Source organism: Hypanus sabinus, chromosome 29 (genome assembly GCF_030144855.1).
Source record: "Hypanus sabinus isolate sHypSab1 chromosome 29, sHypSab1.hap1, whole genome shotgun sequence".
Lineage (NCBI taxonomy): Eukaryota > Metazoa > Chordata > Chondrichthyes > Myliobatiformes > Dasyatidae > Hypanus > Hypanus sabinus.
This window is the reverse complement of record NC_082734.1, coordinates 13734461-13761234: the sequence shown is the minus strand read 5'-3', so window position 1 is coordinate 13761234 and position 26774 is coordinate 13734461. Positions and strand designations below refer to the sequence as shown.

The 26774-nt window shown below is 47.1% G+C and overlaps 2 protein-coding genes across 4 annotated transcripts in view; one reads left to right on the top strand and one right to left on the bottom strand.

The window, feature by feature from the left end:
- LOC132383018 (GATOR complex protein WDR24-like) overlaps window positions 1-22614 on the bottom strand; it is a 48635-nt gene extending 26021 nt beyond the window's left edge. Inside the window, exons 1-4 of one of the 2 annotated variants that reach the window (XM_059953717.1) lie at window positions 22113-22614; window positions 8891-10034; window positions 6811-6988; window positions 3050-3838 (exon numbers count right to left, since the gene is read on the bottom strand). In XM_059953717.1, coding sequence (XP_059809700.1) covers window positions 3050-3838; window positions 6811-6988; window positions 8891-9362 — 1439 coding nt within the window. In that variant the 5' untranslated portion in view covers window positions 9363-10034; window positions 22113-22614. The remainder of the gene's footprint in view (window positions 1-3049; window positions 3839-6810; window positions 6989-8890; window positions 10035-22112) is intronic. The other variant, XM_059953718.1, reaches the window with a different exon arrangement.
- LOC132383020 (general transcription factor II-I repeat domain-containing protein 2A-like) overlaps window positions 123-26774 on the top strand; it is a 266610-nt gene continuing 239958 nt past the window's right edge. The window contains exons 1-2 of one of the 2 annotated variants that reach the window (XM_059953721.1): window positions 123-1374; window positions 1460-2493. In XM_059953721.1, the coding sequence (XP_059809704.1) occupies window positions 213-1370 (1158 nt within the window). In that variant the 5' untranslated portion in view covers window positions 123-212 and the 3' untranslated portion in view covers window positions 1371-1374; window positions 1460-2493. Of the gene's footprint in view, window positions 2494-26774 lie in introns of those variants that run through there. The other variant, XR_009508525.1, reaches the window with a different exon arrangement.

The window sequence follows — 26774 nt, the reverse complement described above, 5'->3', positions numbered from 1 at the left end:
ACGAGTCTAAAGACAAAGGCGATATTGAACAAATAGCGTTGTTCTGCCGGTATGTAAACTCTGCCGGGCCACAGGAAGAACTGATTGAGTTGATACCTCTAAAAGACCAAACACGGGGGGAGGACATCTGTGAGGCTGTCTTGAATTGTTTAAGAGCCAAAGGAATAAAGACCACCCATCTGGTGTCAGTAGCTACTGATGGGGCTCCGAATATGACGGGAACGCACAAGGGATTTGTGGCTTTACTGCAGAAGTCGCTGGACAGAAAGCTGCTGACTTTTCACTGCATCTTGCACCAAGAGGCACTGTGCGCTCAAACATTTCCTCCGGAATGCACAGAAGTAATGGATGTTGTCATTCAGATTGTCAATAAAATAATGGCAAAAAGTTTAAATCACCGTCAATTCCGTTTGTTACTGGACGAGATGGAAAGCGCATATTCTGATCTCCTGCTGCACAACAAAGTCCGGTGGCTGTCCAAAGGGGAGGTGCTGAAACGCTTTGTCGCGTGTCTGGAAGAAGTGAAAACTTTCCTGGGCAGCAAAGGGCTCAACTTTCCTGAGCTGGAACAGCCAGAGTGGCTGGAAAAGCTACACTTCATGGTAGACATGACAGCGCACCTGAACACGCTGAACACAGCTCTTCAGGGGAAAGGACGCACAGCCCTGCACATGTTGGAGGATGTCTTGGCATTCGAGCGCAAGTTGACAGTGCTTGCCAGAGATTTACAGAAAGGCACTTTGTCTCACTTCCCCAATTTGAGAGAGTTCAAACAAGGTCACGACATGATAATTTCGGAGTATTTACATTCTGCAATCATCGCAATGCAAACATCGTTTGGGAAACGCTTCTGTGAGTTCAGAGAGGAAAAAAACACATTATCCTTCCCGGTCACTCCCTTAAGCATCGATCCTTCCCTACTGAATACGACTGCATTGGCAGGTGTGAGTCAACCTGATCTTGAGATGGAACTGGCCGACATAGCCGACAAAGACATATGGGTGTCCAAGTTTAGACGCTTGACAGCAGACCTTGAAGATGTTGCCCGTCAGAAGGCCGTTCTTGCTCAGAATCACAAATGGAGTGATATTGAAAACCTTCCAAATCCGGACCAACTTGTGTTTGAAACATGGAATGCTGTGCCCGACATTTATGTAAACATGAAAAAGTATGCGCTTGGAGTCCTGTCGATCTTTGGATCCACATATGTATGTGAGCAGGTGTTCTCCAACATGAACTTTATTAAAAACAAACATCGCGCATGCTTCACAGATGACAGCTTGCGATCCTGTGTAAAGATGAAGGTGACGTCATACAGCCCTGATGTGCAGACGCTGTGCGCTGAGGTCCAGGAGCAGAAATCCCATTAACCAAGTATGATAAATATTTTAATTGCCTCTTATTTTACGTATATTCATATTTTTTCATCGTTCAGTGAAATAATCCTTTTATTTTTCAGGATGACAGCTGGCTGACGTTATTTTTGGTTTGCTGCTGGCGGACAATTTAAGTTCGGCGTTTTTCATAAACACAAGAAGGACTCAAATAGACATTGAATATTTTACTTAAAAGTAACTTTCAACCCAACGTCTTTTTTTCGGAGTTCAAAATGTTTTTGTTGCATGCAGAAATGTAATTTCGTTTTCTCTGCAGGAGTTCATCAATTTCATAAATGCAACACATTATAGTTTGTTTATACATAGCATAAAGGCAAAAAAAACGTTGTATGCAGTGTTATTTCATTTTAAATGTCAAACGGGTTTTGCGGCTCCCAGTGTTTTCTTTTCTGTGGGAAACGGGTCCAAGTGGCTCTTTCAGTGGTAAAGGTTGCTGACCCCTGAGTTAGGTCTTTATTCTCTGGAGCATAGAAGGTTGAGGGGGGATTTGATAGAGGTATTTAAAATTATGAGGGGGATAGATAGAGTTGACGTGGACAGGCTTTTTCCATTGAGAGTAGGGGAGATTCAAACAAGAGGACATGAGTTGAGACTTATAGGGCAAAAGTTTAAGGGTAACACGAGGGGGAATTTCTTTACTCAAGAGTGGTAGCTGTGTGGAATGAGCTTTCAGTAGAAGCGGTAGAGGCAGGTTCGGTATTGTCATTTAAAGTAAAATTGTATAGGTATATGGACAGGAAAGGAATGGAGGGTTATGGGCTGAGTGCGGGTCAGTGGGACTAGGTGAGAGTAAGCGTTCGGCACGGACTAGAAGGGCCGAGATGGCCTGTTTCCGTGCTGTAATTGTTATGTGGTTAAAAGGAGTCCACAGACAAACACAACATGTTAACATTAAAGTAGAACATGGAGATTTAGGAAGGAGAACGGAACATTAGTGTTTACTGTAAATAACAACCACAGCTTCAGCTCAGAGTCACTGCTCCAACGCCTGGACTTAGCGTGGAGGTGAGTGACAGACGGTGGTGACGGGATCAATCTGTGTGTTTGACTATAACATGCAGTGCTTACCTTTCTATTGTTAGGCACAGATGCTGAATGAGGAGGGGGAGAAGGGGGGGGGAGGGAGAGGGGGAGGGGGGAGAGAGAGGGGGGGAGAAAGGGGAGGGAGGGGGAGGGGGAGAGAGAGGAGGAGTGGGTGGGAGAGAGAGAGTGAGGAGGAGAGGGGAGAGAGAGGGGGGAGAGGGGAGGGGGAGAGGGGAGGGGGAGAGGGGAGGGGGAGAGGGGAGGGGGAGAGGGGAGGGGGAGAGGGGAGGGGGAGAGGGGAGGGGGAGAGGGGAGGGGGAGAGGGAGAGGGGGAGAGGGGGAGAGGGAGGGGAATGTGTGTGTATAAATGAACACAAGCATGAACGATTGTGCATGTGTCTGAATGACTGTGTGAATATGTAGGCATGAGTGAATGAACACGTTTGCATGTATGTTTACATACATGTGTGTGAGAGGGAACGCGCAAGAGAGAGAGAGTGAGCACACGAGAGAGGGCGTGTCAGAGAAAGACAGAGAGAAATCAGCCATGAGTGAAAGCACAGAAACAAACGTTCATTGATTCTGACAGGCTCAGACTGCGACTGTCTGTGTGTGGGGATGTGCGGTACCTGCTGAGGGGATGTGCCGCCTTGCTGGATCCCTGCCCGCCTCCGCCCTGGGTCCCGGCGGCACAAGCCCCTGCGCCAGCGTAGATAATCTTCAGCATGGTCCAGATCTGAGCCACCTGGTAGCGCCTGAGCTGCCGGGCCACGGCGGCGTTGCGGTCACACAGCTCGGGGAGGGGGCCGCCGTTCAGGGAGTACCGGCAGGCCGTCTGCGAGAACCAGTCCACGGGGGCCGCGGCGCCCGGCCGCAACTCAAACACGCTCAGTGCGCTCGACACGCTGGTGAACTGCTCGGCGGGGTCCTGGCGCCGCACGAAGAAGAAAGGGTAGCGGCGGTCGGGGCCGTAGGGCTTGCGGGCCCCCTCGGCCGAGCACAGGCTCTCCTTGACGGCGAACGCCACGTCGCCGAAGAGGCTGATGGACAGCCCCTCGGGGACGGCCCGGCTGGCCGGGCGCTGGGCGTCCCTGAAGAAGTGGTGGTACAGCGTGCTGTCCTTGGACCCTGACAGCAGGAAGTGTGGGTCGTGGGCATGGCGCCAGGCGATGCCCGTGGTGACATCCTTGTGCTCCTCGAACATGGCGAAGGGGACGTAGGGCCGGCGCACGTCCCACACGTAGATGTTGTGGTCCACCATCATGGAGCAGGTGGCGATGTGGTACCGGCGCTCGGGCCGCCACAGCACGCGGGCCACGGACGCGATGGTCTGCACGCAGTAGCTCTCCCGCGCTTTGTAGCCAGTCAGGTCCCACACCTTCACCATCTTGTCTCGGCCCCCCGTCACCAGGCAGCCTCTGCGGGAGAAACACCGAGACATCAGAGGGGTCCAGCAAGAACAGACCAGGGAATCCCATCAACACGCTCACTGGGCAGAACATCCTCAGCAAGAATTAGAACCTAGCACAGGCCCTTCAGCCCAAAACTCCGTGCTGACCAAGATCAATCTAACCCTTTTCTCCCCCACAGCTCGTAACCCACCATTTCTCTTTCATCCATACGGCCATCTATGAATCTCTTAAATGCCCCTAATGTAACAACCTCCACCTCCAATCCCAGCAACGCTTCCCAGGCACCCACCTTTCTCTGCGTAAGATAATCTGCCACGGACATCTTCCCAAAACTTTCCTTCATCTTAAACCAGGGGTCTCCAAATATTTTATGCCATTAACCAAGGGGCCCCTGCCTTTGGTATTAGTCATGTACACCTGGGGAAAAGGCTGTCCACTTTATCTATGTCTCTTATCTTATACATCTCTATCAAATCAGCTCTCACTCCAAAGAGAAAACCCCTAACTCGACTCAACCTTTCCTCGACAGACATGCTCTCCAATCCAGGCAGCATCCTGGTTATGTCTCCTCTCTAAAGCTTCCACATCCTTCCTATAATGAGCTGACCAGAACTGAACTCACATTTGTTGCTACTTTATACGGTACACCTGTACACCTACACGTTAATGCGAATATCTAATCAGCCAATTGTGGGGCAGCATCTCAATGAGTGAAAGCACGCTGACATGGTCAAGAGGTCATTAAGCAGAGGATACAGCTCGAGGGGGCGTTCCACCAGGCTCAAGGACAGCTTCTACCTGATGGCAGCAGCGAGAAAAGAGCACGGCCTGGGTGGCGAGGATCTTTGATGATGGATCAACAAATACAAACTGCGTCCTGCCGAAGGGTCTCGGCCCGAAACGTCAACTGTTTACTCTTTTCCATAGATCCTGCCTGACCTGCTGAGTTCCTCCGGCATTTTGTGTGTGTGTTGCTCGGATTTCCAGCATCTGCAAAGTTTTCTCTTGTTTGGAGATTGATGATGCTCTTCTACGGCAACGTTTCACGTAGATGCGCTCAATGGTTAGGAGGGCTTTACTGGGCCGAATCCACTACCTTTAGTAGGGTTGTCCGCTCAAAGGCAAATCTAATTCTGATGTAGGGAAAACTTTACTGTTGTTTATCCTACCTATAGTCTTCCTTTCTTTATATATTTCAATCCCTTCTGAACCTCAGCGTGTGCACACTAGTGCCTCCATGCGAGTACTCGCTTATCACCGTGCACGTTTGCACAGGCGTTCACACGCACTCAGTTGTGCAAGTACAATTAAAGGTCAGCTGTCCGAAAGGTCATCTGGAGAAGGGTCCAGTAACCGGCACCTTACAGGGAGGGCACGCAGGTCCACACTGGGATAGCTCCCAAGCCGACGTCACAGGCCACCCAGCACGCCTGACGCGTACCAGACGACGGTGCTTTTAATGTACTTGTGCACTCCTGTAGTTGCAAACTCAGGCGGGTCAGTGACGCGGCTGTCAGCACCACACGGCCAGAGACCTGGGTTCAACCTGGACCGCCGGTGCTATCTTTGTGGAGTTTGCATGTTCTCCCTGTGACCTGCAGGTTCCTGCCACATCCCAAAGACAAGCAGGCTGGGGTTTAATAACTTACTTAGTTAAACACCCCTGCCCCTACGGGGGCAGAGTATCTCTGTCTTGGGCCATTCTTTCAAGTTGGCAAGTTGTCTCAAGAAGACAACCATCTCCTTGATGGGCTACACCAACAAGAAGTAGCCCCCATCTCCCCCAGAGATGGGGCCCCTGGAGCTTCAGTAGTCATTTCGGGAGCTCTGGCTTTTTATGGGCTAGGTTGCCAGCCCCATGCCCAACCCTCGTCCTTTCACAGCCAGGCGCAGGACCGTCCGAGACGGAGCTGGGGGGGTTTAAATGGCCGCTGTAAATTGTCCCTAGGTGTGCACAGGATCAAAAAAACTGCAGAGGGTTGTAGACTCAGCCAGCTCCGCCATGGGCACAAGCCTCCCCACCATCGAGGAAATCTTCAAAACGGAGGTACCTCAGGAAGGCAGCATCCAGCATTAAAGATCCCTACCATCCAGGACGTGCCTTCTCTCATCAGGACGGAGGTACAGGAGCCTGAGGACACACACTTAACATTTTAGGAACAGCTTCTTCCCCTCTGCCATCAGGTTTCCAAAAACCCATGAACACTACTTCACTATTCTGCTCTTTTTACACTACTTACTTATATAGATCTTTTAAATAACTTACAGTAATTTTTTTGTATTACACTGTACTGCTACCTCAAAACAACAATTTCACAACATGTATCAGTGATAATAAACCTGATTCTGACCGATAACTGGGGACAAGTGTAGGATTAATGTAAATGGGTGTTTGATGGTCAGCACAAACCTGATGGGCTGAAGGGCTTGTCAGAGTGTATTCTAGAGTTTGGGTATACAGCAAAGTTAGGGTACATATAATTCCAACAGCAGCCAGTCTTTAGACCCAAACATGGATCATAGGTTGAATTTAAAATGCAGCTCTGAACAATGATCTCCCTGGAGCTGCATTTTGGGGCTGATTGCAAACAAAGAAACACTCCATAGACCTCAGACACCTGCATTTGTGTGAATGTGGCCCAGAGTCAGTGGAAGTAACATTCACTTTGGGTGTCTGGAGTGTGGATGTGAAGGTAGGTGTTTGAAAACTATATGTAATTCAAAGAAAGCACTGTAGATATATTGTAACTATAGAATTGACCGGCTATTAACTTTAATTTTAAGCATATAAAAATATCATGTAATATTCAATCAGGCAGGCCTCTTCTCTGCACAAGGCTATTGGAATGTTTACCAATGTAGTGATAAGCACACTTATTGGCATTCCTATAAGTGTGTGTGCAATTCCATGTGGAGGCATGTGTATCTGCCGGGTGCTCCAGTACGCACGCACACACTCTCTCTCTCCCCCGTCCCACCTGTCGTCTGGGTGCCAGTCACAGGAGAAGACCGGCCCGTTGTGAGCCGTAAACATCCTCTCGCACCGGTCCGGCCTCCGCATGTCCCACAGCTGCACGTTGCCATTCTCGAAGGTGGCAGCAAAGGTGAAGAAGTCTCGGGCACTGAAGTGGACGTCACGCACGCTCTCCGACTGTCCTGCAGGCGGAAGACCATCACAGTCAGCATACCTGGGGCTTCAGGTAGGGAGTTTACCCTCTCTGTCACTGGGTTAGCGCTTGGCTAGAGACAGAGCACTTCTATACAGTATTGTCACTGTGATGAGAGAACGAGGACTACTAACCTGTGCTCAGGAGAGAGACATTCCAGTTGGTGTCAAATAACAACCTGGCACTCAACATCAGTAAGACCAAAGAGCTGACTGTGGACTTCAGGAAGGGTAAAACGAGGGAGCACAAACCAATCCCTATAGAGGGATCAGAAGTGGAGAGAGGGAGCAGCTTCAAGTTCCTGGGTGTCAATATCTCTGAGGACCTAACCTGGTCCCAACAGATTGATGCAGCTATAAAGGCAAGACAGCAGCTATATTTCATCAGGAGTTGGAGGAGATTTGGTTTGTCAACTAAAACACTCAAGAACTTATACAAATGTACCATGGAGAGCATTCTGACTGGCTGTGTCACCGTCTGCTATGCGGGGGGGGGGGGGGGGTGGGGTCTACTGCATTAGATTAAAATAAGTTGCAGAAATTTGTAAACTTAGTCAACCCCACCACAGGTTATCCTGTGTTATCCGAGACATCTTCAAGAAGCCTTAGGAAGGGGGCATACATCATTAAGGACCCCCGCCACCCAGGACATTCTCTCTTCTCATTGTTACCATCAGGAAAAAAGCACAGGAACCTTAAGTACAGTAATTCAGGAACAGTTTCTTCCCTTCTGCCGTCCGATTTCTAAATGGACATTGACCCCATGAACACTACCTCACTACTTTTATTATTTCTGTTCTTTTACACTTCTTTTAGCCTGACTTTTTAATAGACGTATATATACTTAATGTAACTCATTTTTCTTTCTCTGTATTTATCATGTATTTCAGTGTACTGCTGCCATAAAGCTAACAAGTTCACGACATTTGCCAATGATATTAAATCTGATTTGGAAAGGCAAAGCAAAGGCCCACTGCTTCGTAGAATCTGAACTGGGTTGTTATCACTGACATTTGTCATGGTTTTGCAATGGAAGACATAGAAATGACTGTAACATAGAACAGTACAGCAAAGTAGAGGCCCTTCAGCCCACAATGTTGTGATCTTTTAACCTACTCCACAATGGATCTAAGCCACGAAGCCTCCATTTTCCACATGCCTGCCTGAGTATCTTTAGTGCCCCTAAGGTACCTTCTTCTCCCACCAGCCCTGGCAGTGTATTCAGGCACTCTTCACCCTCTGTGTGAAAAAACTTAACTCTGACATCTCCCCTGTACTTGCTTCCACTCACCGTAAAAGCACGTCCTCTCGTACTAGGCTCTGCCGCCCTGGAAGAAAGGCAGAGCTGTTCATTCCGTCTATACCTCTTACAACATTCTACACCTCTATCAAGTCTTCTCTCACCCTCCTTTGCTTCAACCTTTCCACACAAGACATGTTCTCTTATCCAGGAAACCTCTGGTAAATCTCCTCTGCACCCTCCCTAAAGTTTCCTATAAAGAGGGAACCAGAACTGAACACAATACTCCAAGTGAGGTCTAACTAGTTTCATACAGCTGTAATGTTACCTTGCAGCTCATGAGATCAGTCCCCAAACTAACAGAGCATTCATAGGAAACCCACAGGGAGAACGTGCAAAACTCCACACAGACAGCGCCCGGCGCCAGAATTGAACTTGTGTCTCTGGAGCCGAGAGTCGGCTGCTGCACTGAGCAACACACACAAGATGCTGGAGGAGCTCAACAGGTCAGGCAGCACCTGTGGAGGAGGTCTGCAAACAGTCGATGCTTTGGACCTAGACCCAGAGCCTCTTGTGTCTCTGCTCCGTTCGGGAGGGAGGATTTCCAGGCAGAGAGGGGTGGGTTCCTCATTCCCAACGCTTCAGCCGGTACCTGAGAAGGTGCAGATGGACTCCTTCCTCCGCAGGTCGAAGCACTTCATGGAGCCATCCTGGGAGCCGCTCAGCAGGATGTTCAGCTCCAGCGGGTGGAAGCAGACCTTGTTGACGGTGCGCTTGTGCTCCATGAAGAGCTGGTCCTGCTTGTTGCGGCTCGGCCTGCCCAGGTTCCAGGTCACCACGGCGCCGTTGGTGGCCGCCGTGGCCAGCAGGTTCTCGTCCATCTGGTGCCAGGCCACGTCGGCGCAGCTGAAGTTGAGCGAGGGCTTGCGTCCCACCCGCAGGTTCGCCTTCTCCGTGAACTGCTCCTCCTCGATGCTGTAGATCTTGAAGATGTTGCGGCCGGCAACCGCCACCTGGGCACCGTCACGGCAGACGCTGATGGCGTTGGCGGGGGCATCCAGGCTGCAGGACATGGTCTTGGCACTGACGGCACTGCCACCCAAAGCCATGGGCATCCGCGCCATGGCAGGTGTAAGGTGTTGGCTTAGTTTCCAAGTTGTAGTTCAATGGTCTTTATGTTTGCTTCTGTATTTATGTAATCACCTGGTTGTCGGTAATAGAATATTCAGTGTGGCTAGTTCTGGAGTTTTGCAAGGTTTCTCTGCAGCCTGTGTCTCAGCATTGAACCTGTCTCATTGGCAGTCTCTTCTCTGCCTCGTTTCATCGAGTTTTTAGTATAACACAACCGTGATATTTTACAATGACCAATTAACAGGTAAATCTTTGGTCTGTGAGAGGAAACAGGAGCCTGGGAGTACAGGCAGCAGTGGGAATTGAACCCGGGTCGCCTGTACTGTAAACCGGTGTTCTAACCACTATGCCACCCTGCCATGACTTCTTTGCTTTTTTTGTCTTTCTCTTTTCCTGCTGTTCTCTTCCTAATCTTTCTTTCTTCATGAGAATGGAGTTGGTTACTGTTATTCCTTTGTCACGAGCACCTAATAAAGCAGCTCTAACCACAAGAGTTACGCCTCGCCCTTGACTTCCAAAGAACCAGCTGGATCACATCACCGCCAGATCCAACGCCGGGAAACCCTCGGGCAGCTGGGTCCGTGGCACCTCGACAGCCAATCAGGCCTCAGGAGAGTCGACAGGCAGGTGTCAATCATCGAGTGGCTGGTCCAAAGTCACAGCATCTGGAGAATAAATTGGAAAGCAGTCAGCAGAGGTCAGAGGGAGAGATCAGTGAAATACAGAAATTCACTCGTCCTGAACTTCTTGTCAACACAGGAGCTGATACTTACTCCAGGAATGGGGTGGTGAGCACATCCCTGTTTACATCAGTGGTACGTGGGTTGAGACAGTCCAGAACATAAAGTTCCAAGGAGCAAACATCACCAAAATCCTGTCCAGGTCCAACCACATAGACAATGTGGCAAAGAAAACTCACCAACTTCCACCGGCGGCTGAAGAAATTCGATGTGTCCCCACTGACCCTCACCAAACTTTTAGTGGGCCAAGACCCTTCATCAGGACAGGAAAGAAAGAGGAGAGGAGAGCATTCGACTTCTAGTTTGAAGCTGGGTCAAATCACTGCTACCTGATTGTAAAGGGAGGGGGGAAAGTGCTTTTTTAAAAAAAGACACTGATTGGAGTTGTATACAGACCCCCGAGCAATAGCAATGATGTGGTCTACAGATTACACCAGGAGACAAAAAATGCATGCCAAAAGAATGTTACAACAGTAATGCGGGACTTCAATATGTAGCTAGACTGGGAAAGTCAGGGTGATGCTGGATCCCAACAGGAGAGTTTCTCAAATGCCTATGAGGTGGTTTTCCAGGGGATTGGCTATTCTGGATTGGGTGCTGTGCAATGAAACCGAATTGATCAGAGAGCTTAAGGTAAAAGAACCCTTAGGGGGAAGTGATCATAATGTGATCAGATTCTACTTGAAATTTGAGAAAGAGAAGCTAAAGTCAGATGTATCAGTATTACAGTGGAGTAAGGGGAATTATGAGAGAGGAGTTGGCCAGAATTGATTGGAAAAGAACACTGGCAGGGATGACGGCAAAGCAGCAATGGCTGGAAGCAATTTGGAAGGCACAGGATATATACATCACAAAGAGGAAGAAGCATTCTAAAGGCAAGATGACACAACCGTGGCTAACAAGAGAAGTCAAAACCAACATAAAAGCCATCAAGAGTGCATAAAATAGAGCAAAAATTAGTTGGAAGTTAAAGGATTGGGAAGCTTTTCAATACCAACAGAAGAAATCTAGCCAATCTAGAAGTAATCTAGCCAATAATATTGAAGAGGATAGCAAAACTTTCTTCAGATACATATAGTGTAAAAGAGAGGTGAGAGTGGCTATCGGACCACTGGAAAATGATGCTGGAGTGGTAGTAATAGGGAATAAGGAAATGGCAGATGAACTGACTAAGTATTTCATATCAGTCTTCCCTGTGGAAGACACTAGCAGTATGGTGAAAGTTCCAGGTGTCGGGGTTATAAAGTGTGTTAAGTTATTACTAGACAGAAGGTTCTTGGGAAACTGAAAGGTCTGAAAGTAGATATGTCACCTGGACCAGATGGTGTACAATCCAGGGTTCTGGATGAGATGGCTGAAAAGATTGTGGAGGCATTAGTAATGATCTTTCAAGAATCACTAGATTTTGGAACAGTTTCAGAAGACTGGAAAATTGCAAATGTCACTCCACTCTTCAAGAAGGGACAGAGGCAGAAGAAAGGAATTTATAGGCTAGTTAGAATGACCTCAGGCTGATGGGAAGATGTTGGAGATGATTGTTAAGGATGTGGTTTTGGGGTATTTGGAGGCATATGATAAAATAGGCCATGGTTGGCATGGTTTCCTCAAGGGAAAAGCTAATCCATTGGAATTCTTTGAAGAAATAACAAGCAGGGTAGACAAAGGAGAATTAGTTAATGTTGTGTACTTGGACTTTCAGAAGGCCTTTGACAAGGTGCCACACATGAAGCTGCTTAACAAGTTACAAGCCTATGGTGTTACAGGAAAGATTCTACCACAGATAACGCAGTGGCTGATTGGCAGGAGGCAAAGAGTGGGAATAAAGGGAGCCTTTTCTGCTTGGCTGCTGGTGACTAGTGGTGTTCCACAGGGGTCTGTGTTGGGACTGCTTCTTTTTTACATTCTATTTCAATGATTTGAATGACAGAACTGATGGATTTGTTGCAAAGTCTGCAGAGGACACAAAGATAGGTGGAGGGGCAGGTAGTTTCAAGGAAGAAGAGAGGTTACAAAAGGACCTAGACAGATTAGGAGAATGGCAATGAAGTGGCAGATTGTCAGGAAGTGTATGGTCATGCACTTTGGCAGAAGAAATGAATGGTTGTTTATTTTCTAAATAGAGTGAAATACAAAACTGGGGTACAAAGGGCCTTGGAAGTCCTTGTGCAAGATTCCCTAAAGGTTAATTTGCAGGTTGAGTCAGTGGTGAGGAAGGCAAATGCAATGTTAGCATTCATTTTGAAGAGGATTAGAATATAAAAGCAAAGATGTGAAGTTGAGATTTTATAAAGTACAGGTGTGGCCTCAGTTGGACTATTGTGAACAGTTTTGGGCCCCTTATCTTAGAAAGGATGTGCTGAAACTGGACAGAGTTCAAAGGAGGATCACGAAAATGATACCAGGATTGAATGGCCTGTCACATGAAGGGCGTTTGATGGTTCTCAACCTGTATTCACTAGAATTCAGAAGAATGAGGAGTGACCTCATTGACATCTATCGAATGGTTTCAACTGACAGAGCGGACATGGAGAGGATGTTTCCTTTTGTGGAAGAGTCTAAGACCGGAGGTCACAGCCTCAGAATAGAGGGGCATCTTTTTAGAACAGTAATGAGGGGGAATTTCTTTAGCCCAAGAGTGGTGAATCTGTGGAATTCGTTGCCACAAGCAGCTGTGGAGGTCAAGTCTTTACGTATACTTAAAGCAGAGATTGTTGGACACTTAAACGAGAAGCCTCAGACACCGAATACAAATGAAAATCATCAACAAAACATTCTTAGCTGAGTTGAACTATTGCAAAGCATCAGCACCATTATGCAAATAAACACATTATACTCAATAAAAGTTAATTTCTTTTTTCTTCAAATTCCTATGTGATACAAGTAGTCTGAAATTACATTTGTGTTCAGCTCCAAACAGTTTATCATAAACAAAAAAAAATTCTGAAGCAGCAACACTTCTGAAAAAATTTGTGGCCCAGCATGAATTAATAAAATCTGGGCAGTCTTGCACCTCACTCACTGCCCTGTGCAATGTACAGTTCATAGGCACACACACAAAATGCTGGAGAAACTAGTTTGCGTTTGATATTTTTCTTTGAACAGTTTGGTTCCCTAGTTCTTCATTGTTTCGTGACTCTGTGTGTGGAAGATGAATTTTAGGGTTGAAAACTGCATACATACTTAGATAATAAATGTGCTGTGTATCTTGAATCTTTTCTCTTCCCACTTAGTCTCAACCTACACCCTCCGCAGCTCAACAACACGCACAAACGTGGGAAAAACAAGAGTATCCTACACAAATGGTGTTTCGCCTACAGAGTTTCTCCAAGTGTTTTTTTTTCCTATTATTATTGGCTCTGGGAGAGATGTTATCCAAAACTTGTTAATATTTACTGGATCTACCAAAATATATTAAGGGTTCTGGTCTAAAGATTCAACTGTAGGAGACTTTTTATGTCAAAAGAGGGCAAGCCATTTTACACTGTTACACAAGTTACAAATGACAACAAAATGTACAAGAAACTAATTTTAACCAGGTTAAAATTCAGAAGAGCACCTAGGAGCTGATAATAGCCTAGGATTTCCATTAACGGTCCTTGACCCCCTTAAGTACCGGATTCTGCACCCGACAAGCCAGGATACATCGATATCCCAAACACTAGTCCTGTTGTAGCTGTGTCATGTCCACCTTTTGGTGATCATTGCACAACAATCCCTGCACTCTCAAATTCCAGAGGACAATGAAGCACTTTGTAATGAGGTGAAACACCACAGGCCCGCTTGGTGGTGCAATAATATCAGCGCCGGACTCCGGAGCGAAAGCTCCCGAGTTCGAATCCAAGTCGGATTAAGCATCGAGCTAGCAACTCGGCCTCGTAAAAACAAGAAAAGCTTACTACAGAAACACCGTCATGACAGTGCCCCGATAACTCCACAGCCGAGTTAAGGGCTATTCTTCTCCTCTCTTCTACCACAGGCAAGATAAGGCAGTCTTCTTGTCTACAGACAGTAGTTTTGATGCAAAATTTGCTGCCTAAAAGAGTGGTGAAAGCAAGTTTACAAACGTCAAAGGAATTGGATAAATAGTGGAACAACAGAAATTGGATTATTATTTAGAGATACAGAGAGAGGCAGGTCCTTCCAGCCTGTAGGGTAATATAACAGGTGGCAGAAGACGCACAATGTTCACAATAGAAACTGTTCTACACAATTCACAAACACTGCCATTGAGTTGTTGTGTTCACTTTGAGAGATGGTGCCTGACATACTGACGTCAGTGTGAGGCGACTGCTTTTGGCTTGTTTCTAATGGAAGGGCTGCAGCTTTTGTTATTCACAAAATACAACAGGACCTTCCGGCCACACAGCCAGCAACCCCCGATTTAATCCTAGCTTAATCACAGGTCAATTTACAATGACCAATTAACCTACTAATCAGTATGGTTTTGGATTGTGGGAGGAAACCGGAGCATTCCATGGGTAGGACATACAATTTCTTTACAGAGGACGCTGGGATTGAACTCTGAACTCCGACATCCCGAGCTGTAATAGTGTTGCTCTAACCGCTACACTACCGTGGCACACTGAGGGGGGCGGAGATGAGTGGGAGCGTGGTACTACTGGAAATGCTTGGCCTTTCCAGAGAGTGAGGCGATGTACAGGCAGGACGAGCTAAATAACCCTCCGTCGCTCGATCAGGAATCTCTCTTTTTCCTCACGTTTGGGTAACTTTACAGTGCCCACTGTAAGATCAGAGCTCAACTCCTGTATGGAGCTTGTATGTTCTGCCCGTGAACGCGTGGCTCTCCTCCCACCTTCCAAAGATTCACGTCTTACCGATACCAAGACGCGAGCACTGGAAGCACGGCGACATTTGCGGGCTGCCCCCCAGCCTACCCTCGGGACTATGTTGGCCGTTGATGCAAACACATCTCACATTACGTTTTGGTGCTTCGATGTACGTGTGACAAATAGAGCTAGTCTTTCATCTTCAATCAGAGAGGAATCGTTGACATTAGCGCTGTGTCTTTTTTGTCTCTAAACACCTCAGCGCTAAATCAGACCGGAGGATGAACCTAACTTGAGGCCGAGTCAAAAGTCCTAATTATGGAAGTGTAAACTGAACCACTGAGGGAGTAAGGACAGGGACAAAAATAGGCAGAGTATTCATGGACACCCAGTCCAGCTGCTGCTCAGAGCCCCAAGTCCAGAAATCCATCCTACAGAAAGCAGAAAGACAAAACACAAGAAGATCTGCAGACACAAGAGACGCTGGAAATCTAGAGCAATACACACAATGTGCTGGAGGAACTCATCTGGTCAGGCAGCATCTATGGAGGGGAATAAAGAGTCGACATTTCAGGCTGACTATTCCCCCGTGACACTAACATCCACAGTGTTTCGAGAGGCTGGTGTTGAAGCACATCCGCTCCTGAATGAATGGTGACTTAGATGCGCTCCAATTCACCTACTGAAGCAACTGGTCTAAAACAGATGCTATCTCATTGGCTCTTCACACAACCCTGGAACACCTGGACAGCAAAGATGCTCTTTATTGATTACACTTGGCATTTAACGCCATCATCCCCTCAAAACTAATCAGTGGACTCCAAGACCTGGGCCTTGACCCCCTCGTGCAGTTGGATCCTCACTTGTAGACCCCAGTCAGTTTGAATTGGCAACAACATTGTGGAGAAATCTCCGTCAGCTCAGGAGCACCTCAGGGCTGTGTGCTTAGCTCCTGCTCTACTCGCTTTACACCTGTGACTGCGTGGCTAAGTACAGCTCTGACACCATATACAAGTTTGCTGACGACACCACTGTTGTGGGCTGTATCAAAGGTGGTGATGAATCAGCATACAGGAGGGAGATTGAAGACTTAGCTGAGTGGTGTCAGAACAACACCCCCTCACTCAATGTCAATAAGACCAAGGGAATGATTGTAGACTTCAGGAGAGGAAACCCGTCAGTACTCATTGGAGGATGAGAGGTGGAGAGAGCCAGTAACTTTAAATTCCTGGGTGTCACTATCTCAGAGGACCTATCCTGGACCCATCAGATAAATGTAATTGCAAAGAAAGCTTAACAGAGCCTCTACTTGCTTAGGAGTCTGCGGAGATTCGGCATGTCATCAAAAACCTTGACAAACTCCTGTAGATGTGTGGTGGAAAGGATGCTGACTGGCTGTGTCACAGCCTGGTACGGGAACACCAATGCCTTTGAGTGGAAAATCCCACAAAAGGTAGTGGATTCGGCCCAGTACATCAAGGGTAAATTCTCCCAACCATTGAGCACATCTGCATGAAGCAGTGCTGTAGAAAAGCAGCATCCATCATCAAAGATGATCACCACCCAGGCCGTGCTCTTTTCTCGCTGCTGCCATCAGGTAGAAGGTACAAGAACCTCAGGACTCGCACCACCAGGTTCAAGAACAGTTACCATCTCTCAACCATCAGGCTCTTGAACAAAAGGGGACAACTACACTCATTCTATTTCTGGTGTTCCCACAGCCGATGGTTTCACTTTCAGAATCCTTTCCATTTTGTTATTTTATGCTCCTGTTATTTATTGCTATTTATTTATATTTGCATTTGCACAGTGTGTTGTCTATTGATCCTGTTTACGGCTACTGTTCTGTAAGATTTGCTAAGTATGCCTACAGGAAAAAAGAATCTTAGGGCTGTATGTAGTGATGTGTACATACTCTGATAATAAATATTACTTTGAAATTTGAAACGCGGTCTGACCAATGTCTTATAAGGTCTCAGCATTACATCCTTGATTTTATATTCTAGTCATCTTGAAATGACATTGCATTTGCCTTACCACCGACTCAACCTGCAAGTTAACTTCAGGAAATCCTGCACTAGGATTTTACTCCTCCAATTTCTGACTTCACTCCTCATTTAGTAAATAGCCTCCAGCTTAATCCTTCTACCAAAGTGTGAGACAATTCTCTTCCTGACATTGTATTCTATCTGCTACTTCTTTGCCCATGCTCCTAATCTGTCCCAAGTCCTCTTGCAGTCTCTGCACTACCTGTCTTTGTACTGTCTGCAAACTTAGCCACCAAGCTATCTATTCCATCATCTAAATCACTAGCATATAATGCGAAGAGAACGGTCCCAACACCAACCCCTGTGGAACACCACTAGCCAACTAGAAAAGGCTCCCTTTATTCCCACTCCTGGGGTGTCATCCAGGTGACTTATCTACCATCAGACCTTTCAGCTTCCCAAACGCCTTTTCCCGAGTAATAGCAACTACACTCACTTCTACCCCCTGACGCTCTTGAACTTCTGGCATGCTGCTGGTGTCTTCCTCAGTGAACACTGAAGCAAAATACTTACTCAGTATTTCTTTGTTCCCTCTAATTCCATCTCCATTATCATTTTCCAGCGGTCCAGTGTCCAGTCTTACCTCTTTTACCCTTTTTCTTTGAAAAATCGTTTGGTTTTTGATATTCTCTTTTATTTTATTGGCTAGCTTACTTTCTTAGCTCTAATGTTATCTCCTTATTGCTTTTTCAGTTGCCTTCTGTTAGTTTTTAAAAGCTCCCCAGCCCTCTAACTTCTCACTAATTTTTGCTATACCATATGCCCTTGCTTTTGTTTCTATGCTGCCCTTGAGTTCCCTTGTCTGCCATGGCCAGTATAGACTCAGTGGGCCGAAGGGCCTGTTTCTGTTCTATGACCTCTTCCCACCCTCCTAGGAGATCAAAGATCTTTCTCTGTCTCAGCTTTGTGACTAACCCTCTGTATGGGGAAGATGAGCACAAGCCTGATAGGAGAAGAGCTTTGAACATGGTACAGCAACGGGTCATCCAGCCCACAATGACCAAGCCACCAGCCATGAAGCCAATCTAGACTAATCTGTTCTGCCTGCACATGGGCCTTATCCCGCATCTTAAAAAGGGTCAGAGGTCAGGGAAGGAATTCCAGGAACTGGAATCCAGGTCCCTGGAGACCAATAAAAGAACAATTACTACAGGGGAGTTGATCGAAGATCATAGAGGGCTGATGGGCTGGGCAAGGTTACAAGCAGGTCACGAATTTGGATAGAAATCATAAAATCAATTAGATGGGATTAGTTGGATTGGCATTAGATGGGATTAGTTGGATTGGCATCATGGGTAGTACAGACATGATGGGCCAAACTCTGGGTGATGGATTGACTTTGTGGTTAAGAAGGCATATGGTGCATTGGTGTTCATCAATCGTGGGACTGAGTTTAGGAACAGAGAGGTAATGTTGGTCAGACCCCAGTTGGGAGTACTGTGCTCAGTTCTGGTCGCCTCACTACAGGAAGGATGTGGAAGCCATAGGAAGGGTGCAGAGGAGATTTACAAAGATGTTGCCTGGATTGGGGAGCATGCCTTATGAGAATAGGTTGAGTGACCTCTGCTTTTTCTCCTTGGACAGACGGAGGATGAGAGGTGACCTGATAGAGGTGTATAAGATGATGAGAGGCATTGATCGTGTGGATAGTCAGAGGCTTTTTCCCAGGGCTGAAATGGCTAGCACGAGAGGGCACAGGTTTAAGGTGCTGGGGAGTAGGTACAGAGGAGATGTCAGGGATAAGTTTTTTACGTAGAGAGTGGTGAGTGCGTGGAATGGGCTGACAGTGATGGTGGTGGAGGCGGATACGATAGGGTCTTTTAAAAGATCCTGGATAGCTTAGAAAAATAGAGAGCTATGGGTAAACAGAGGTAGTTTCTAAGTAAGGACATGTTCAGCACAGCTTTGTGGGCTGAAGGGCCTGTATTGTGCTGTAGGTTTCCTATGTTTCTAAAGGGCACATTCCTGTGCTAGACTGATAAATTAAGACATACTGTATAAAAATTGAAAGGGATAATGAATTCCATGTACCACACACGAGAGTAAGGACTGAGGGGGTAGATGTACAGAGGAACTGAATTTTATGGATTTGGATGTCCTTGTTCCTCAATCTATACAGAACGAGATGAAGCTCAACGAAGGTAACAGTTGGAAGCCCCCTACTGCCTCTGTTTTTCACTGGCTGGCAGTACTTTACCAAGGGCTCCTGCCTTATCACCTGGACCTCCTTCTGCTCTACTTCCTGATCCTGACCTCTGGACAGACACCCCCACGCCCCCCAGGCACAAACCACGGTGGCAAGCCGCTTCGACCTCTGGCAGCACAGGACTGAAATCGCAAAGATCCCAAGAATCAGAGAGAGAGGAAGTTACCACGTGAGCTTAAAAGGTCAACAATTTCCACTCGAATCTAGCTGGTGCAGCAAGATTAGCAAACCAGACAGCAATGTCCAGGCTTGTTTTCCAAGCAGCATAATTAAACTCCACGATGACCCGTTTTAGAGAAGCCTTTAAAAAAGTGCAAATGAACCATTTTCCAAAAGATCCCTTTACATCACCCTCCACCTGATTAAAGGTGAGAAATGGTGGTTGGTCCTTGGTCCCTCATAACTAAGGGATTCTTTCTTCTCTCAACCTCCCTCGCTCTCCATTCTTCTGTTACCGCTTTCTCCCCTTTTGACCCATTGTGCATGCAGTCAACAGACCAGGCCCACAAAGTCGGGCAGGTTGGTAACGCTCGCTATTCGCTGGTGGGTCAGCACGGCACACAGTCCAGGGTTGGGTTGAGGGGGATGTGGAGGGAATAAATTGGGAGCTTGGGCACCATTTTGAACACTGCGCACATTGTGCTTTGGGACTGCACGGCTGTAAAGTCCGGTCAAGAACATGAGCACAGTGCAGGGAGGCGTCAGGAGGAGGCAGCTGCAATCTCCGCGGAACCCAGACTAGATCCAGGAGAACTAAAATGAGGGAGAATCGGGGATGGTGGGTGACTTACATCTCAAAGCCTCTTTGTCTGAAAGCCACATACTTCCTTGTAAGCTCAAACCACTGTAATTTCCCCTTTCTCTGGGAAGGGTAACGTGGCCAGTTCTGCTCACTTGCACCAGCCTGGCTGCTACTGAGGACATATATATAGAAATGAGAGTAACATCATGAAGGATCACATCCACCCTGCTCATGGACTGTTTGTCCCACTTCCATCAGGGAGGAAGCTATGTAGCACCAACACCAGGGCCACCAGACTCAAAGACAGTTCCTTTCCCCAAACACTGAGACTGATAAACACCTCCACCCACTAACTCCATCACTACTTAATTATTTCATGTCAGTCACCTTATTGTCACTTTATGGACATACAATTAATCTACGTATCTAAGCTATCATATGTATTTATATTTATTGTGTGTATTATTATTATTGTGTTCTTTATCTTTTGTGTTTTTTTTGTGCTGCATAAGACCTGGCGTAACAATTATTTTGTTGTTCTTACACCTGTGTGCAGGAATTGACATTAAACAATCTTGAATACCCCTCCCACACTTCTCGCTTGGACTTGCACGTGGACTGGTGAAATGAGGCAGCACAGGAAACAAACACATTTCAATGTCAATGTGTCAGAGGAATATATACAATATACATCCTGAAATTCTTTTTCTTCACAAACATCCACATACATCTGGACTTGCTGAGTTCTTTCAGCGGGTTGTTTGATGCTGTAAGTCAGAGGTTTCCAACTTGTCCATGGACCCCAAGTTGGAAACCTATGATTTAGAGCATCAAACAACCTGCTGAAGGAACTCAGCAAGTCCAGCAGCATCTGAGGAGGGAAAAGAATTGTTGATGTTTGGGATTGAAACCTGAAACACTGACCCATTCGGGCTTCAGGACCTTTGGGCTTGAGTTGCCCATTCTGCTCTCTGCTTGCTGAACATGAGTGGGTGTACCTGATTCCAGTTCATTGGTCAGCTCCCTACCCCGTCTCCTCATTGGTCAGCTCCCTACCCCGTCTCCTCATTGGTCAGCTCCCTACCCTGTCTCCTCATTGGTCAGGTCCCTACCCCGTCTCCTCATTGGTCAGGTCCCTACCCCGTCTCCTCATTGGTCAGCTCCCTACCCCATCTCCTCATTGGTCAGCTCCTACCCCATCTCCTCATTGGTCAGCTCCCTACCCCGTCTCCTCATTGGTCAGCTCCCTACCCCGTCTCCTCATTGGTCAGCTCCCTACCCCGTCTCCTCATTGGTCAGCTCCCTACCCCATCTCCTCATTGGTCAGCTCCCTACCCCGTCTCCTCATTGGTCAGCTCCCTACCCCGTCTCCTCATTGGTCAGGTCCCTACCCCGTCTCCTCATTGGTCAGCTCCCTACCCTGTCTCCTCATTGGTCAGCTCCCTACCCCATCTCCTCAGTGGCCACATCAGTACCCTGTCTCCTCATTGGCCATGTCCATACCCCGTCTCCTCATTGGCCATGTCCGTACCCCGTCTCCTCATTGGCCATGTCCGTACCCTGTCTCCTCAGTGGCCACGTCAGTACCCCGTCTCCTCATTGGTCAGGTCCCTACCCCGTCTCCTCATTGGTCAGGTCCCTACCCCGTCTCCTCATTGGTCAGCTCCCTACCCCGTCTCCTCTGTGGCTACGTCAGTACCCTGTCTCCTCATTGGCCATGTCTGTACCCCTCTCTGATGGTCCTGCTGCCTATCACTGCCTCACTTTGGGGATAAGCTTTCCTTGGGAGCAGATCCTTCCCTTGTCCTCTCTGCACATCAGAAACCAAAAGAGCTTCACAACACCCCAAGACTCAAGTCCAGCATCCTGACCATACTTGGGGCCCCAAGATTAAAACTACAAAGTTTAAACACAAGAGATTCTACAAATAGTGAAAACCTTAAACAATACACACAAAAACTGGGGTTGGGGTGGGGTGGGGTGGGGTGGGGTGGGGAAGGAACTTAGTACTCGGCCTGAAACGCCTCCACAGAAACTGCCTGACTTGCTGAGGTGCTCCAGCATTTTGTATGTGATGCTCAAAATTTTAAAGAAATGCTTTTGCCTCTCAGATTTACTACACAGTGACACTGCAGGAAGGACAAAGAAACCCGGTAACACACACACAGCTCAGCAACTGATCATTTAAAATGCACCAGCCAGTCAAAAAATGAGTCGTACCTTATGATGTTACAGAGTCGAGGGCCGTTCTTTGTCAGCATCTTGTCGTGGCTGGTTTCATTACGCGGGACCAGCCGGTCCCATGTCTCCCACGCCTGCAGGCTCGGACCGGGCTGCATGCTCCCCACTCCCAGCCCAGCCACCCGTCAACGTCCTGCCGGCTGCGGGAGCTGCCGGTCCGCCGCAGAGCCGCCTACAGGCCGGCGCGGGTAGCACAGCCCCTGCCTGCCTGCCTTCCTCCCAGCTGTATTTTCATGGTTTTGTAACGAGACCCAAAACAGCATCAACACAAAGAGGACAGCGCAGCTCACAGATTGCATCCCTCTGGCGCAGGCATTGCAGGCGAAAGAACGGCCTTCCGGGGTGGGGGTAGGGGCGTGTGAACCCACCTTTTCCCAGTGCGCCACTGGTTGTCAGATGGTGATATCAGGGGTGAGTGCATGGAACACACTGCGAGGGGTGGTGGCAGAGGTGAACATTTGAGAGGCATGCGGATGAAATGGTTAAATAGATCTAAGAGGAGGTTCAAAGACCATGGGCCAAAGGGGCTGTACTGTTCTATGTCCTAAAGCAGGGGTGGCCAACCTTTTACATTCCATGCGTCAATATATTCACGCACGAGTTTTGATGTGCCATGCGACTCTTGTACCCCCATTCAATTCTTGTAAAAATGTTAACATAGAACTCGTGCATGAAAAAATTCGCATCTGAACTCGTGCATGAACAAATTGATGCATGGAATGTAAAAGGTCGGCCACTCCTGTTCTAAAGCATCAGGCCCAGATGGTGTCCTTGGCTCCTGCAAGTATCAGCTGGTGGGTTATTTGCAAACACAAAGTACACTAGGGTCAAAGCAACACGTACAACACGTTGGAGAAACTCAGCAGGTCAGGTAGCATCCGTGGAAACAAACAGTCATCATTTTGGGCCGAGACCCTTCGTCCTGAGGCCTGAAACGTTGACTGCACGTTTTCATGGATGCTGCCCGACCTGCTGAGTTCCTCCAGTGTGTTGTATGGGTTATGGCAGACCTCTCCCTGCTTCAATCAGAGGTTTCCACCTGCTTTAGGAAGACTACTTTCGTCCCCCATACTAAAGGAAAAGATGAGGTGCCTTAATGACAACGCCCGGTGTCTCTGACCATCATGAAATGCTTCGAGAGGCTGTTCATAGCATGCATTAACTCCAGTATCCCTGACAACCTCAACCCATTGCAATTCGCCCATCAGAGGAACAGGTACGTGGCGGACTCCATCTCCCTAGGCCTACACTATTGTTCATTAGACAATTGTTTACTGACCACCACGTTACGTAGATAGGTTGTGAGTCTTCCAACAGGTGGCAATCGGGTACCATCCCTGTTCTGCTTCAGTGCACCGTGAAATGATTTGATCTGTATGAACAGTATGCAAGACAAGTTTTTCACCGTATCTCAGTATATGTGACAATAATAAACCATTTCCAATATGATCTTCCCTCCATGAACCCACACTGGGCCCGCTCTATTGCTCTATGATCCTCTGCCAGAGTTATCTCCGAAAACCAACCTCGGGTTTACCTGCTCGCACTTCCCTGTGTTCTCCTTCTCAAACAGCGTCATCATATTTACTACCTTTCCATCTGCTTTGCAGTCCAGTGAGTTTTTGAAAGATCTCCGTGAGTGCGTTCACAATCTCCATTTTCCTTCCTAGAACCTATGGGCGCAGATTGTCGGCGTCATAGGACAGCTAACTGTAGACCCTTCAGTTAATCTTTTGCTTTTTCCATAATGGCAAACGACCATAAGACACAAGAGCAGGATGAGGCCATTCGGCCCATCAAGTCTGCTCTGCCATTTATCATCCCCTTAAACTCTATTCTCTCCCTTTACTGTGAAGAGTGACACAATTATTTGTTTATTGCATCATCCCTGTCCTGTCTCTACAAACACCTTTACTACTCACACCTTTACTACTCTTTTCAATTTCTATATGGTTCTGGTTTTGAGATTTTGTTCCATACCCCCTGCGTGTTCACTCATGTATTATCTTGCCCCTCTGGACGGTCATTCCTAAACTCTACCAATACTACTCTCCATGGAAACATGACAAGTCGATATTTCCTCTGCCAACAGCCATTTTTAATAGCCTCTTACAAATAATATATTTGGTTGTTATGGAGACACGACGGACTGCAGATACTGGAAATCTGCCGGAGGAACTCAAAAAACCTACCTCTGACATCCCCCCCCCCCCCAAATTTTCCTCTAATCACCTTAAAGTTCTCATATTAGTTGTTGTCACCCTGGGAGAAAGCCCACTGGCTGCCCACTCTACCTATGTCTTTTCAAAGTTCAAAAAGTTTATTATCAAAGTATGAATGTTATACAACCTTGAGATTCACCTCCTGACAGGCAGCCACAAAACACAGAAACACGAAAGAACCCAGCACCCGATGTACAGAGAAAGAAAACAAATCGTGCAAACAATAACCGCAAGCAAATTGCATTCTGGGCTGAAGCCCACAAAGAGAGCTCGAGACCTGTAGTTCAGCACAGAGCAGAGTAAATGTCGCTGAACCAGCCTGTACCTCACTTGGGGCCCCAACAGCCCAAACTTTTTAATCTGGCCCAGCACCTAAATCGATGACCAAACATCAGGTTCAATTGCCTCGGTACGCTCTGGGGCCTGGACCCGACCTTATCATCTTATACGCCTCTAATAACTCACCTCTGGGCCTCCTTCACTCCAAAGAGAGAAGCCCTGGCTCACTCAACCTTTCCTCATAAGGCGCCATCTCTAATCCAGGCAGAATCCTGGTAAACCTCCTCTGTGCTCTCTCTAAAGCTTCTAATGAGGCAACCAGATTCCAGGTATGGTCTAACTGCAACAGTACTTCTAACAGACCTTGCAGAGCTTTTTTTTTTGAGATTACCAGGAAAGTTGCTGAAGGAAAGGTAGTGGATGTTGTTCACATGGACACCAGCAAGGCCTTTGGCAAAGTCCAGCATGGGAGGCTGGTCGAGAAGGTTCAGTCATTGGCATTCAGGACAAGGTAGTAAACTGGATTTGACGTTGGCTTTGTGAGAGAAACCGGAGTGGTAGTAGATGGTTGCCTCTCTGCTTGGAGGCTTCTGACCCCCTGAGCCCAATAAAGTGGCCACTGAGTGTATGTTCATGGTCTTCTGCTTCTGGAGCCCATCCGCTTCAAGCCCTCAACACGTTGTGTGTTCAGAGATGCTCTCCCGCACACCATGCAGGTTATTTGAACTACTTCTTGTCAGCTTGAACCCGTCCAGCCATTCTCCTATGAACTCTCCAATCAGCAAGGCATATACGCCCACAAAACTGCCATTCACTGAACGGTTTTTGTTTCTCTGTAAACTCACTGTCGTGGGTGGAAATCCCAGATCAGCTGTTCCTGAGATACTCAAACTACCCCGTTGGCACCAACAGCCATTCCATGGTCAAAGCCACTTGGATCACATTTCTTCTCCATTCTGATGTTTAGTCTGAACAGCAACTGAACCTCCTGACCAAGTCCGTATGCTTTTGTGCACTGAGTTGCTGCCACATGATTGGCTGGTTAGGTATTTGCCTTAACGAGCAGGTGTACAGGTATAACGAATAAAGTGGCCACTGAGTGTACATCAACAATCTGGATGAGAATATGGTAACTGAATCAGTAAATTTGTGGAATTCACCAATATTGGGAGCATAGTGGACAGTAAGGAAGGCTATCAAAGGTTTCTGGACAAGCTGAAAAAGTGGGCTGTAAAAATGGCATACAAGTGTGAGGTGTTGCACTTTAGAGCAGGCCTGGTTTTGGATGTATGTTGAAGTTGTACAAGATGCTGGTGGCACTGTATCTGGAGTACTGTGTGCACAGTTCCAGTCACCTGCTTCCTGGAAAGATATCAGTAAGATTGAAAGAGTACAGATAGAATTTACAAGGATAATGGTGGAACTGAGTTACAGGTAGCTGCTTAGTAAGTTAGGACTTTATTCCCTGGAGTGTAGGAGAATGTGTGGAGATTTGATAGAGGTATCCAAAATTATGAAAGGTCTATTGTAGAAAGGGTTAATGCAAGCAGGCTTTTTTCCAACCGTGGTTGACAAACTAGAATTAGAGGTCATAGGTTAAGAGTGCAAGGTAAAGTATTTAAGGATGATCATGGAGTTGGATTGTCTTATGGAGAAGGACCAAACATTTTGGGTCTATGCTCTCTAAAGTACAGGAAAAAAGTGATGTTATCGGAACACAAGATTTTTCGACAAGATTGCTGCTGGGATGATACAGCAGAATAAGGAGGAGTCTATTTAAGACTGAGATATCAAATAATTTCTTTGCTCAAAAGGTTGCGAGTGTTTGTCCCAGCAAGTTGAATCACTAAATAGATTCACAGATGATGTAAATTATTAATCAGTAAGGGAATTAAGGGTTATGGAAAGAGGGTGAAGAAATGAGCTGAGGGAAGTTGGATTAGTAATGATCTTACTGAATGGGGGAGCAAGCTGGAGATGAATGGCCTACACACCTCTTCTTATTTAATATGGTCTCAGATCTTCCCTTCACCACTTGGAAGGGACTCGGCACAACAGATTTGTAGTTTCCATCAAAACATTTTGTTTTAATTGTCCGGACATGCGCAACTCTGGCACGGCTAACTTCTCTTCCCCATCT